Raw genomic sequence first — 13,626 nt, 5'->3', positions numbered from 1 at the left:
GCTCACTGCACCGAGGGACTAAGGGGAGAAGAAGCGAACTCACCTGCGTGCAGAGTGGATTGGGCTTCTTAGGCTACTGGACATTAGTTCCAGAGGGACGATCACAGGCCCAGCCATGGATGGGTCCCAGAGCCGCGCCGCCGGCCCCCTTACAGAGACAGAAGAGGTCCGGAAAATCGGCGGCAGAAGACGTCCTGTCTTCAATAAGGTAGCGCACAGCACCGCAGCTGTGCGCCATTGCTCTCAGCACACTTCACACTCCGGTCACTGAGGGTGCAGGGCGCTGGGGGGGGGCGCCCTGAGACGCAATAAAAACACCTTAGATGGCTAAAAATACATCACATATAGCTCCTGGGCTATATGGATGCATTTAACCCCTGCCAGTTTTTCCTTAAAAAAGCGGGAGAAAGGCCGCCGAGAAGGGGGCGGAGCCTATCTCCTCAGCACACAAGCGCCATTTTCCCTCACAGCTCCGTTGGAGGGAAGCTCCCTGGCTCTCCCCTGCAGTCCTGCACTACAGAAACAGGGTAAAACAAGAGAGGGGGGGCACTAATTTGGCAGTTTAATAAATACAGCAGCTATATAAGGGAAAAACACTTATATAAGGTTATCCCTGTGTATATATATATATATATATAGCGCTCTGGTGTGTGCTGGCAAACTCTCCCTCTGTCTCCCCAAAGGGCTAGTGGGGTCCTGTCCTCTATCAGAGCATTCCCTGTGTGTGTGCTGTGTGTCGGTACGTTGTATCGACATGTATGAGGAGGAAAATGGTATGGAGGCGGAGCAATTGCCTGTAATAGTGATGTCACCCCCTAGGAAGTCGACACCTGACTGGATGGTCTTATGGAAGGAATTACGTGATAGCGTCAGCACTTTACAAAAGACTGTTGACGACATGAGACAGCCGGAAAAACAGTTAATACCTGTCCAGGCGTCTCAAACACCGTCAGGGGCTCTAAAGCGCCCGTTACCTCAGATGGTCGACACAGACCCAGACACGGACACTGACTCCAGTGTCGACGGTGAGGAAACAAACGTATTTTCCAGTAGGGCCACACGTTACATGATCACGGCAATGAAGGAGGTTTTGAACATTTCTGATACTACAAGTACCACAAAAAAGGGTATTATGTGGGGTGTGAAAAAACTACCCGTAGTTTTTCCTGAATCAGATGAATTAAATGAGGTGTGTGATGAAGCGTGGGTTTCCCCCGATAAAAAACTGCTAATTTCTAAAAAATTATTGGCATTATACCCTTTCCCGCCAGAGGTTAGGGCGCGTTGGGAAACACCCCCTAGGGTAGATAAGGCGCTCACACGCTTATCAAAACAAGTGGTGTTACCGTCTCCTGATATGGCCGCCCTCAAAGAGCCAGCTGATAGGAAGCTGGAAAATATCCTAAAAAGTATATACACACATACTGGTGTTATACTGCGACCAGCAATCGCCTCAGCCTGGATGTGCAGTGCGGGGCTGGCTTGGTCGGATTCCCTGACTGAAAATATTGATACCCTGGACAGGGACAGTATATTATTGACTATAGAGCATTTAAAGGATGCATTTCTATATATGCGAGATGCACAGAGGGATATTTGCACTCTGGCATCAAGAGTAAGTGCGCTGTCCATTTCTGCCAGAAGAGGGTTATGGACGCGACAGTGGTCAGGTGATGCGGATTCCAAACGGCATATGGAAGTATTGCCGTATAAAGGGGAGGAGTTATTTGGGGTCGGTCTATCGGACCTGGTGGCCACGGCAACGGCTGGGAAATCCACCTTTTTACCCCAGGTCACCTCTCAGCAGAAAAAGACACCGTCTTTTCAGGCTCAGTCCTTTCGTCCCCATAAGGGCAAGCGGGCAAAAGGCCACTCATATCTGCCCCGGGGCAGAGGAAGGGGAAAAAGACTGCAGCAGGCAGCCTCTTCCCAGGAACAGAAGCCCTCCCCTGCTTCTGCCAAGTCCTCAGCATGACGCTGGGGCCTTACAAGCGGACTCAGGTACGGTGGGGGGTCGTCTCAAGAATTTCAGCGCGCAGTGGGCTCACTCGCAAGTGGACCCCTGGATCCTGCAGGTAGTATCTCAGGGGTACAAATTGGAATTCGAGACGTCTCCCCCTCGCCGGTTCCTGAAGTCTGCTTTACCAACGTCTCCCTCCAACAGGGAGGCGGTATTGGAAGCCATTCACAAGCTGTATCCCCAGCAGGTGATAATCAAGGTACCCCTCCTACAACAGGGAAAGGGGTATTATTCCACGCTGTTTGTGGTACCGAAGCCGGACGGCTCGGTGAGACCTATTTTAAATCTGAAATCATTGAACACTTACATACAAAGGTTCAAATTCAAGATGGAGTCACTCAGAGCAGTGATAGCGAACCTGGAAGAAGGGGACTATATGGTGTGTCTGGACATCAAGGATGCTTACCTCCATGTCCCAATTTGCCCTTCTCACCAAGGGTACCTCAGGTTTGTGGTACAGAACTGTCACTATCAGTTTCAGACGCTGCCGTTTGGATTGTCCACGGCACCCCGGGTCTTTACCAAGGTAATGGCCGAAATGATGATTCTTCTTCGAAGAAAAGGCGTCTTAATTATCCCTTACTTGGACGATCTCCTGATAAGGGCAAGGTCCAGGGAACAGTTAGAGGTCGGAGTAGCACTATCTCAAGTAGTACTACGACTGCACGGGTGGATTCTAAATATTCCAAAATCGCAGCTGATTCCGACGACACGTCTGCTGTTCCTAGGGATGATTCTGGATACAGTCCAGAAAAAGGTGTTTCTCCCGGAGGAGAAAGCCAGGGAGTTATCCGAGCTAGTCAGGAACCTCCTAAAACCAGGCCAAGTGTCAGTGCATCAATGCACAAGGGTCCTGGGAAAAATGGTGGCTTCTTACGAAGCGATTCCATTCGGCAGATTCCATGCAAGAACTTTTCAGTGGGATCTGCTGGACAAATGGTCCGGATCGCATCTTCAGATGCATCAGCGGATAACCCTGTCTCCAAGGACAAGGGTGTCTCTCCTGTGGTGGTTGCAGAGTGCTCATCTTCTAGAGGGCCGCAGATTAGGCATTCAGGACTGGGTCCTGGTGACCACGGATGCCAGCCTGAGAGGCTGGGGAGTAGTCACACAGGGAAGAAATTTCCAGGGCTTGTGGTCAAGCATGGAAACGTAATTTCACATAAATATCCTGGAACTAAGGGCCATTTACAATGCCCTAAGTCAAGCAAGGCCTCTGCTTCAGGGTCAGCCGGTGTTGATCCAGTCGGACAACATCACGGCAGTCGCTCACGTAAACAGATAGGGCGGCACAAGAAGCAGGAGGGCAATGGCAGAAGTTGCAAGGATTCTTCGCTGGGCGGAAAATCATGTGATAGCACTGTCAGCAGTGTTCATTCCGGGAGTGGACAACTGGGAAGCAGACTTCCTCAGCAGACACGACCTCCACCCGGGGGAGTGGGGACTTCACCCAGAAGTCTTCCACATGATTGTGAACCGTTGGGAAAGGCCACAGGTGGACATGATGGCGTCCCGCCTCAACAAAAAGCTACAAAGATATTGCGCCAGGTCAAGGGACCCTCAGGCGATAGCTGTGGACGCTCTGGTAACACCGTGGGTGTACCAGTCTGTGTATGTGTTCCCTTCTCTGCCTTTCTTACCCAGGGTAATGAGAATAAAAAGGAGAGGAGTAAGAACTATACTCATTGTTCCGGGTTGGCCAAGAAGAGCTTGGTAACCAGAACTACAAAAAATGATCTCGGAGGACCCATGGCCTCTGCCGCTCAGACAGGACCTGCTGCAGCAGGGGGCCTGTCTGTTCCAAGACGTACCGCGGCTGCGTTTGACGGCATGGCGGTTGAACGCCGGATCCTGAAGGAAAAGGGCATTCCGGAGGAAGTTATCCCTAAGCTATTTAAAGCTAGGAAAGAAGTGAACGCAAACCATTATCACCGCATATGGCGGAAATATGTTGCGTGCTGTGAGGCCAGGAAGGCCCCAAAGGAGAAATTTCAGCTAGGTCGATTTCTGCACTTCCTACAGTCAGAGGTGACTATGGGCTAAAATTGGGTTCCATTAAGGTCCAGATTTCGGCTCTATCGATTTTCTTCCAAAATAGTACTGGCTTCACTGCCTGAAGTTCGGACTTTTGTTAAGGGAGTGCTGCATAGTCAGCCCCCGTTTGTGCCTCCAGTGGCACCGTGGGATCTCAACGTGGTGTTGGATTTCCTGAAGTCGCATTGGGTTGAGCCACTTAAATCCGTGGAGCTATAATACCTCACGTGGAAAGTGGTCATGCTGTGAACCTTGGCGTCGGCCAGGCGTGTATCAGAATTGGCGGCTTTGTCATACAATAGCCCTTATCTGTATTTTATATGGATAAGGCGGAATTGAGGACTCGTTCCCAATTCCTTCCTAAGGTGGTATCGGTTTTTCATGTGAACCAACCTATTGTGGTGCCTGCGGCTACTTGGGACTTGGAGGATTCCAAGTTACTGGACGTAGTCAGGGCCCTGAAAAGTATATGTTTCCAGGACAGCTGGAGTCAGGAAAACTGACTCGCTATTTCTCCTGTATGCACCCAACAAGCTGGGTGCTCCTGCTTCTAAGCAGACTATTGCTCGCTGGATCGGTAGCACGATTCAACTTGCACATTCTGCGGCTGGACTGCCGCACCCTAAATCTGTAAAAGCCCATTCCACGAGGAAAGTGGGCTCTTCTTGGGCGGCTGCCCGAGGGGTCTCGGCTTTACAACTTTGCCGAGCTGTTACTTGGTCGGGTTAAAACATTTTTGTAATAGTCTACAAGTTTGATACCCTGGCTGAGGAGGACCTAGAGTTTGCTCATTCGGTGCTGCAGAGTCATCCGCACTCTCCCGCCCGTTTGGGAGCTTTGGTATAATCCCCATGGTCCTTACGGAGTCCCAGCATCCACTTAGGACGTCAGAGAAAATAAGATTTTACTCACCGGTAAATCTATTTCTCGTAGTCCGTAGTGGATGCTGGGCGCCCATCCCAAGTGCGGATTGTCTGCAATACTTGTTTATAGTTATTGCCTAACTAAAGGGTTATTGTTGAGCCATCTGTTGAGAGGCTCAGTTATATTTCATACTGTTAACTGGGTATAGTATCACGAGTTATACGGTGTGATTGGTGTGGCTGGTATGAGTCTTACCCGGGATTCAAAATCCTTCCTTATTGTGTCAGCTCTTCCGGGCACAGTATCCTAACTGAGGTCTGGAGGAGGGTCATAGTGGGAGGAGCCAGTGCACACCAGGTAGTCCTAAAGCTTTCTTTAGTTGTGCCCAGTCTCCTGCGGAGCCGCTAGTCCCCATGGTCCTTACGGAGTCCCAGCATCCACTACGGACTACGAGAAATAGATTTACCGGTGAGTAAAATCTTATTTTTTGAACTGAATTAATTGGATTTCCCTGGAAAAGGGTATATGTATAAACAAGTCTTCAAAAATGCACCTACAGATGTGTCCTTTCATCTTTGCTCTGTGCGCTACAAGTCGCGTTTACACAACACGTGAGTGGCGTGTGACTATGTAGTGACAAGCTTTTTTTTTTGTGTGTGTTTTGGCATCAAAAATTAGACGCAATGCAATAGGACACATGAGCAGCTTCTGCTGAATAAAATATGTAGCATGCCTATATTGTGTGACTGCAACTGTATTTGCATACAAAATGCTATGCTACTATGTTCCACTGGAACGTGGCATTTCTGATACAGATAGAGCTGCAATTACACACAGTATATAGGCATGCTGCATATCATTTTAATCAGAAAAAAAAGACGCTCTGCGCTACAGAGTCCCGCTACGCATGGCGCGACTTCAAGTGCTGTTAAGCATGACTGCAGCCAAGGATGGAAGAGGACACATCTGTAAGTAGATGCAGCACCATGTATAATCAGATGATCACTATTTAGTGTACCTATGTAAAGGTGTGTGGAAGTAAGACTAATAGAGCAGGCTGCTTTCAGTTCATTTACATTTAATGACAGATTCAAGGTGGATAGTCTAGGTGGTATTAGCGAGGACACTCGCAGGAAGAAATCTAGTTCTATGATTGCAATAATGCACATTTTATTTCATGAATTTCTTCACCGATTTATTGTCATTACTATTAAGAGTTTCTTTAGTGCTGATATGTACTATAGCACTGTACAGGTATAAGTTTCATGCAAATCATTACCTGCCTCAGCCAGTGGAGCGTGCAGTGTCCGGTAACCTAGCAGTTTCTGTTTGTATTGGTATTCTTTCAGCTATTGTAACCGCTGTGGAATCCGAAGTACTCACAGGCTTATTACCGCTCCCTGGATGTTTTTTTTGTTTTTAACTAGGATAGGCAGCCTGCAGCACTTGAACATCTGTAGAACTACATATACCAACATGCATTGTCACAGTTTTGCTTGGCGAATTATAAAACGGGCAGAGCATGCTAGGATGTGTAGTTCCACAGAAGCTGGAGTACCACAGATTGCCTAACCATGTTTTGTCATAGCTTCAATTTCTACATATTTTAAAACCAAGTTTTTTTGCTTTCATTTTTCTAAATTTTCAGTCATAAATGAATGTAGTTCTTTCTGAGTTTACTGTATAGTAACTGTTTTTTTTCTCTTTCCTAACCACCCTCTCTTAGCTGCTGTCTCTGACCTTGGATGGGATGACTGGGGTGTCTCAGGATCACATGCGAGCGCATTTCCAGACTGGTTCCAACCAAATGATGCTTCATATCAATCTCTGGTCCAGTTTATTCCTAGGAGCAGGTAACAGAGTTAATCACCAAATACACACAGAGATCATGAATTCATATGTGTTGCTATGTGCATACATATGCTGTTACCCATGGGCCTCACTCAGATGCTTGCTTTCATGTTCTAAACTGCTATAAAAACATCAGTAAGGTTATGCTTGCTTGCTGATGGAACAGAGCCTATTGCACCGTGACAGGGCCGTGTCTGATTAGCTGGTCGCCCATCATTAACAGTCTGCATCTCCTGCAGGTTAATGATCAGAGAAGTCTGCCAGATTTAGATTTAAAGGTATTTTCCAATCCATTTTTTATCAGTTGTTTCTCTAACGTCCTAAGTGGATGCTGGGGACTCCGTAAGGACCATGGGGAATAGCGGCTCCGCAGGAGTCTGGGCACAAAAGTAAAAGCTTTAGGACTACCTGGTGTGCACTGGCTCCTCCCCCTATGACCCTCCTCCAAGCCTCGGTTAGATTTTTGTGCCTGAACGAGTAGGGTGCATACTAGGTGGCTCTCCTGAGCTGCTTAGAGTAAAAGTTTAAATTAGGTTTTTTATTTTCAGTGAGTCCTGCTGGCAACAGGCTCACTGCACCGAGGGACTAAGGGGAGAAGAAGCGAACTCACCTGCGTGCAGAGTGGATTGGGCTTCTTAGGCTACTGGACATTAGCTCCAGAGGGACGATCACAGGCCCAGCCATGGATGGGTCCCAGAGCCGCGCCGCCGGCCCCCTTACAGACCCAGAAGACAGAAGAGGTCCGGAAAATCGGCGGCAGAAGACGTCCTGTCTTCAATAAGGTAGCGCACAGCACCGCAGCTGTGCGCCATTGCTCTCAGCACACTTCACACTCCGGTCACTGAGGGTGCAGGGCGCTGGGGGGGGGGGCGCCCTGAGACGCAATAAAAACACCTTAGATGGCTAAAAATACATCACATATAGCTCCTGGGCTATATGGATGCATTTAACCCCTGCCAGTTTTTCCTTAAAAAAGCGGGAGAAAGGCCGCCGAGAAGGGGGCGGAGCCTATCTCCTCAGCACACAAGCGCCATTTTCCCTCACAGCTCCGTTGGAGGGAAGCTCCCTGGCTCTCCCCTGCAGTCCTGCACTACAGAAACAGGGTAAAACAAGAGAGGGGGGCACTAATTTGGCAGATTAATAAATACAGCCGCTATATAAGGGAAAAACACTTATTTCTCTAACGTCCTAGTGGATGCTGGGGACTCCGTCAGGACCATGGGGAATAGCGGGCTCCGCAGGAGACAGGGCACATCTAAAAAAGCTTTTAGGTCACATGGTGCGTACTGGCTCCTCCCCCTATGACCCTCCTCCAAGCCTCAGTTAGGTTTTTGTGCCCGTCCGAGAGGGTGCAATCTAGGTGGCTCTCTTAAAGAGCTAGTTAGAAAAGTTTTTTTTAGGTTTCTAATCAGTGTCTCCTGCTGGCGACAGGAGCACTGCAACGAGGGACTTAGGGGAGAGACTTGCAACTCACCTGCCTGCAGGAGGATTGAAGTCTTAGGCTACTGGACACTGAGCTCCAGAGGGAGTCGGAACACAGGTCAGCCTGGGGTTCGTCCCGGAGCCGCGCCGCCGATCCCCCTTACAGACGCTGAAGAACGGCAGAACGGAGGTCCGGAAACAGGCGGCAGAAGACTTCAGTCTTCATAGAGGTAGCGCACAGCACTGCAGCTGTGCGCCATTGTTGCTACACGGCTCACGGATCTCGGTCACGGAGGGTGCAGGGCGCTGCTGGGGGCGCCCTGGGCAGCAATATAGAGTACCTTAGAGGCAAATAAATACATCACATATAGCCATTAAGGCTATATGTATGTATTTAACCCAGGCCAGTTTATTAGAAAAACCGGGAGAAAAGCCCGCCGGAAAAGGGGCGGAGCTTATTCTCCTCAGCACTCGGCGCCATTTTCCTGCACGGCTCCGCTGGTGAGGAAGGCTCCCACGACTCTCCCCTGCACTGCACTACAGAAACAGGGTAACAAAGAGAGGGGGGGCATAAATTGGCGATATAAATATATATTGAGAGCGCATATATAAAAACAACACCTTCTAGGGTTGTTATATACTGTATAGCGCTTTTGGTGTGTGCTGGCAAACTCTCCCTCTGTCTCCCCAAAGGGCTAGGAGGGTCCTGTCTTCAATAGAGCATTCACTGTGTGGCTGCTGTGTGTGTCGGTACGTGTGTGTCGACATGTATGAGGACGAAGTTGGTGTGGAGGCAGAGCAATTGCCGATGATGGTAATGTCACCCCCTAGGGAGTCGACACCGGAATGGATGGCTTTGGTTATGGAATTACGTGATAATGTCAGCACATTACAAAAGTCAGTTGACGAAATGAGACGCCCGGCAAACCAGTTAGTACCGGTTCAGGCATCTCAGACACCGTCAGGGGCTGTAAAACGTCCCTTACCTCAGTCAGTCGACACGGGTACCGACACAGATGAATCTAGTGTCGACGGTGAGGAAGTAAACGTATTTTCCAATAGGGCCACACGTTATATGATCACGGCAATGAAGGAGGCTTTGCAGCTCTCTGATACTACTGGTACCTCAAAAAGGGGTATTATGTGGGGGGTGAAAAAACTACCTGTATTTTTCCCAGAATCAGAGGAATTGAATGATGTGTGTGATGAAGCGTGGGTTACCCCCGATAGAAAAATGCTAATTTCAAAGAAGTTGTTGGCATTATACCCTTTCCCACCAGAGGTTAGGGCGCGCTGGGAATCACCCCCTAAGGTGGATAAGGCGCTCACACGTTTATCAAAGCAAGTGGCGTTGCCGTCTCCTGATACGGCCGCCCTCAAGGATCCAGCAGATAGGAGGCTGGAAACTACACTGAAGAGTATATACACACATACGGGTGTTATACTGCGACCGGCAATAGCCTCAGCCTGGATGTGCAGTGCTGGGGTAGTGTGGTTGGATTCTCTGACTGAAAATATTGAGACCCTGGATAGGGACAGTATTTTATTGACTCTAGAGCAATTAAAGGATGCTTTTCTTTATATGCGAGATGCTCAGAGGGATGTTTGTACTCTAGCATCAAGAGTAAGCGCGATGTCCATATCTGCTAGAAGAAGTTTATGGACGCGACAGTGGTCAGGTGATGCGGATTCCAAGAGGCATATGGAAGTATTGCCATATAAAGGAGAGGAATTGTTTGGGGTCGGTCTTTCGGACCTGGTGACCACGGCAACTGCCGGCAAATCCACCTTTTTACCTCAGACCCCTTCACAACAGAAAAAGACACCGTCTTTTCAGCCGCAGTCCTTTCGCTCCTATAAAAAGCGACCAAAAGGACAGTCTTATCTGCCGAGAGGCAGAGGAAAGGGTAAGAAAGGGCAGCACGCAGCCCCTGCCCAGGAACAGAAGCCCGCCCCGGCTTCTACAAAGCCATCAGCATGACGCTGGGGCTTTACAAGCGGACCCAGGAACGGTGGGGGGTCGACTCAAGATTTTCAGCAATCAATGGGCTCACTCACAAGTGGACCCGTGGGTCCTGCAGATAATATCTCAGGGTTACATGCTGGAGTTCGAAAGGTTTCCCCCTCGCCGGTTCCTAAAGTCTGCTTTACCAACGTCTCCCTCAGAAAGGACGTCGGTTTTGGAAGCCATTCACAAGCTGTATTCTCAGCAGGTGATAGTCAAGGTACCCCTCCTACAACAGGGAAAGGGGTATTATTCCACACTATTTGTGGTACCGAAGCCGGACGGTTCGGTAAGACCTATTCTAAATCTGAAATCCTTGAACCTGTACATACAGAAATTCAAGTTCAAAATGGAGTCACTCAGAGCAGTGATAGCGAATCTGGAAGACGGGGTCTTCATGGTGTCCCTGGACATAAAGGATGCTTATCTGCATGTCCCAATTTACCCCTCACACCAAGGGTATCTCAGGTTCGTGATACAAGACTGTCATTATCAGTTTCAAACGATGCCGTTTGGTTTGTCTACGGCCCCTCGGGTCTTTACCAAGGTAATGACCGAAATGATGGTTCTTCTACGAAGAAAAGGCGTATTAATTATCCCTTACTTGGACGATCTCCTGATAAGGGCAAAGTCCAGAGAACAGCTGGAAGTCGGTGTAGCACTAACCCAGGTAGTGCTCCAGCAACACGGGTGGATTCTGAATCTTCCAAAATCTCAATTGACCCCGACAACTCGTCTGCTGTTCCTGGGAATGATTCTGGACACGGTTCAGAAAAAGGTGTTTCTCCCGGAGGAAAAAGCAAGGGAGTTATCCGAACTTGTCAGGAACCTCCTAAAACCAGGAACGGTGTCAGTACATCAATGCACAAGAGTCCTGGGAAAGATGGTGGCTTCGTACGAAGCGATTCCATTCGGCAGATTCCATGCACGGACATTTCAGTGGGATCTGCTGGACAAATGGTCCGGATCGCATCTGCACATGCATCAGCGGATAGCACTGTCACCAAGAACAAGGTTGTCTCTCCTGTGGTGGCTGCAGACTGCCCATCTGTTAGTGGGCCGCAGATTCGGCATACAGGACTGGGTCCTGGTGACTACGGATGCCAGCCTACGAGGTTGGGGAGCAGTCACAAAGGGAAGAAATTTCCAGGGCGTGTGGTCAAGCCTGGAGACGTCTCCACATAAATATACTGGAGCTAAGAGCGATCTACAATGCTCTAAGTCTGGCAAAACCGCTGCTTCACAGCCGGTGTTGATCCAGTCCGACAACATCACGGCAGTCGCCCACGTAAACCGACAAGGCGGCACGAGAAGCAGGAGTGCAATGGCAGAAGCGGCAAGGATTCTGCGCTGGGCGGAGAATCATGTCATAGCACTGTCAGCAGTGTTCATCCCGGGAGTGGACAACTGGGAAGCAGATTTCCTCAGCAGACACGACCTTCACCCGGGAGAGTGGGGACTTCATCCAGAAGTTTTCCACATGATTGTGAACCGTTGGGAAAAACCAAAGGTAGACATGATGGCGTCTCGCCTCAACAAAAAATTGGACAGGTATTGCGCCAGGTCAAGAGACCCTCAGGCAATAGCTGTGGACGCTCTGGTAACACCGTGGGTGTACCAATCAGTGTATGTGTTCCCTCCTCTGCCTCTCATACCAAAGGTGCTGAGAATTATACGGAAAAGAGGAGTAAGAACGATACTGGTGGCTCCGGACTGGCCAAGGAGAACTTGGTATCCGGAACTTCAAGAGATGCTCACGGAGGATCCGTGGCCTCTACCTCTGAGAAGGGATCTGCTTCAGCAGGGACCTTGTATGTTCCAAGACTTACCGCGTCTGCGTTTGACGGCATGGCGGTTGAACGCCGGATTCTAAAAGAAAAGGGCATTCCAGAGGAAGTTATTCCTACCTTGATTAAGGCTAGGAAGGAAGTGACTGTACAACATTATCACCGCATTTGGCGAAAATATGTTGCGTGGTGTGAGGCCAAGAAGGCTCCAACGGAAGAATTTCAATTGGGTCGATTCTTACATTTCCTGCAAGCAGGATTGTCTATGGGCCTAAAATTGGGGTCTATTAAAGTTCAAATTTCGGCCTTATCAATTTTCTTCCAGAAGGAATTGGCGTCAGTGCCTGAAGTACAAACTTTTGTCAAAGGTGTACTACATATACAACCCCCAATAGTGCCTCCAGTGGCACCGTGGGATTTGAACGTGGTTCTAAATTTTCTCAAATCTCATTGGTTTGAGCCGTTAAAATCGGTAGAATTAAAATACCTTACATGGAAGGTAACCATGCTGTTGGCCCTGGCTTCTGCCAGGAGAGTTTCAGAGTTGGCAGCTTTGTCATACAAGAGCCCATATCTGATATTCCATTCGGACAGGGCAGAATTGAGGACGCGTCCTCAATTTCTCCCTAAGGTGGTTTCGGCATTTCACTTAAACCAGCCTGTTGTGGTGCCTGCGGCTACTAGCGACTTGGAGGACTCCAAGTTACTGGACGTTGTCAGAGCATTAAAAATATATATTTCAAGGACAGCTGGAGTCAGAAAAACTGACTCGTTGTTTACATTGTATGCACCCAACAAGATGGGTGCTCCTGCGTCTAAACAGACGATTGCACGTTGGATCTGTAGCACATTCCAACTTGCACATTCTGTGGCAGGCGTGCCACAGCCTAAATCTGTAAAGGCCCACTCCACAAGGAAGGTGGGCTCATCTTGGGCGGCTGCCCGAGGAGTCTCGGCATTACAACTTTGCCGAGCAGCTACGTGGTCAGGGGAGAACACGTTTGTAAAATTTTACAAATTTGATACTCTGGCTACAGAGGACCTGGAGTTTTCTCATTCGGTGCTGCAGAGTCATCCGCACTCTCCCGCCCGTTTGGGAGCTTTGGTATAATCCCCATGGTCCTGACGGAGTCCCCAGCATCCACTAGGACGTTAGAGAAAATAAGAATTTACTTACCGATAATTCTATTTCTCATAGTCCGTAGTGGATGCTGGGCGCCCATCCCAAGTGCGGATTGTCTGCAATACTTGTACATAGTTATTGTTACAAAAATCGGGTTATTATTGTTGTGAGCCATCTTTTTAGAGGCTACTTCGTTTTGTTATCATACTGTTAACTGGGTTCAGATCACAAGTTGTATGGTGTGATTGGTGTGGCTGGTATGAGTCTTACCCGGGATTCAAGATCCTTCCTTATTGTGTACGCTCGTCCGGGCACAGTACCTAACTGAGGCTTGGAGGAGGGTCATAGGGGGAGGAGCCAGTACGCACCATGTGACCTAAAAGCTTTTTTAGATGTGCCCTGTCTCCTGCGGAGCCCGCTATTCCCCATGGTCCTGACGGAGTCCCCAGCATCCACTACGGACTATGAGAAATAGAATTATCGGTAAGTAAATTCTTATTTTCTCTGACGTCCTAGTGGA

General features: G+C 49.0%; 1 protein-coding gene across 1 annotated transcript in view; it reads left to right on the top strand.

The window, feature by feature from the left end:
- Positions 1-13,626, top strand: part of SLC35B1 (solute carrier family 35 member B1) — a 117,345-nt gene that overhangs the window by 64,956 nt on the left and 38,763 nt on the right. The window contains exon 6 of the mRNA XM_063959879.1: positions 6,645-6,771. Within this exon, the coding sequence (XP_063815949.1) occupies positions 6,645-6,771 (127 nt within the window). The remainder of the gene's footprint in view (positions 1-6,644; positions 6,772-13,626) is intronic.

Source organism: Pseudophryne corroboree, chromosome 3 (genome assembly GCF_028390025.1).
Source record: "Pseudophryne corroboree isolate aPseCor3 chromosome 3, aPseCor3.hap2, whole genome shotgun sequence".
NCBI lineage: Eukaryota > Metazoa > Chordata > Amphibia > Anura > Myobatrachidae > Pseudophryne > Pseudophryne corroboree.
The sequence above is the reverse complement of the archived record's forward strand: the minus strand, read 5'-3'. Positions and strand labels throughout refer to the sequence as shown.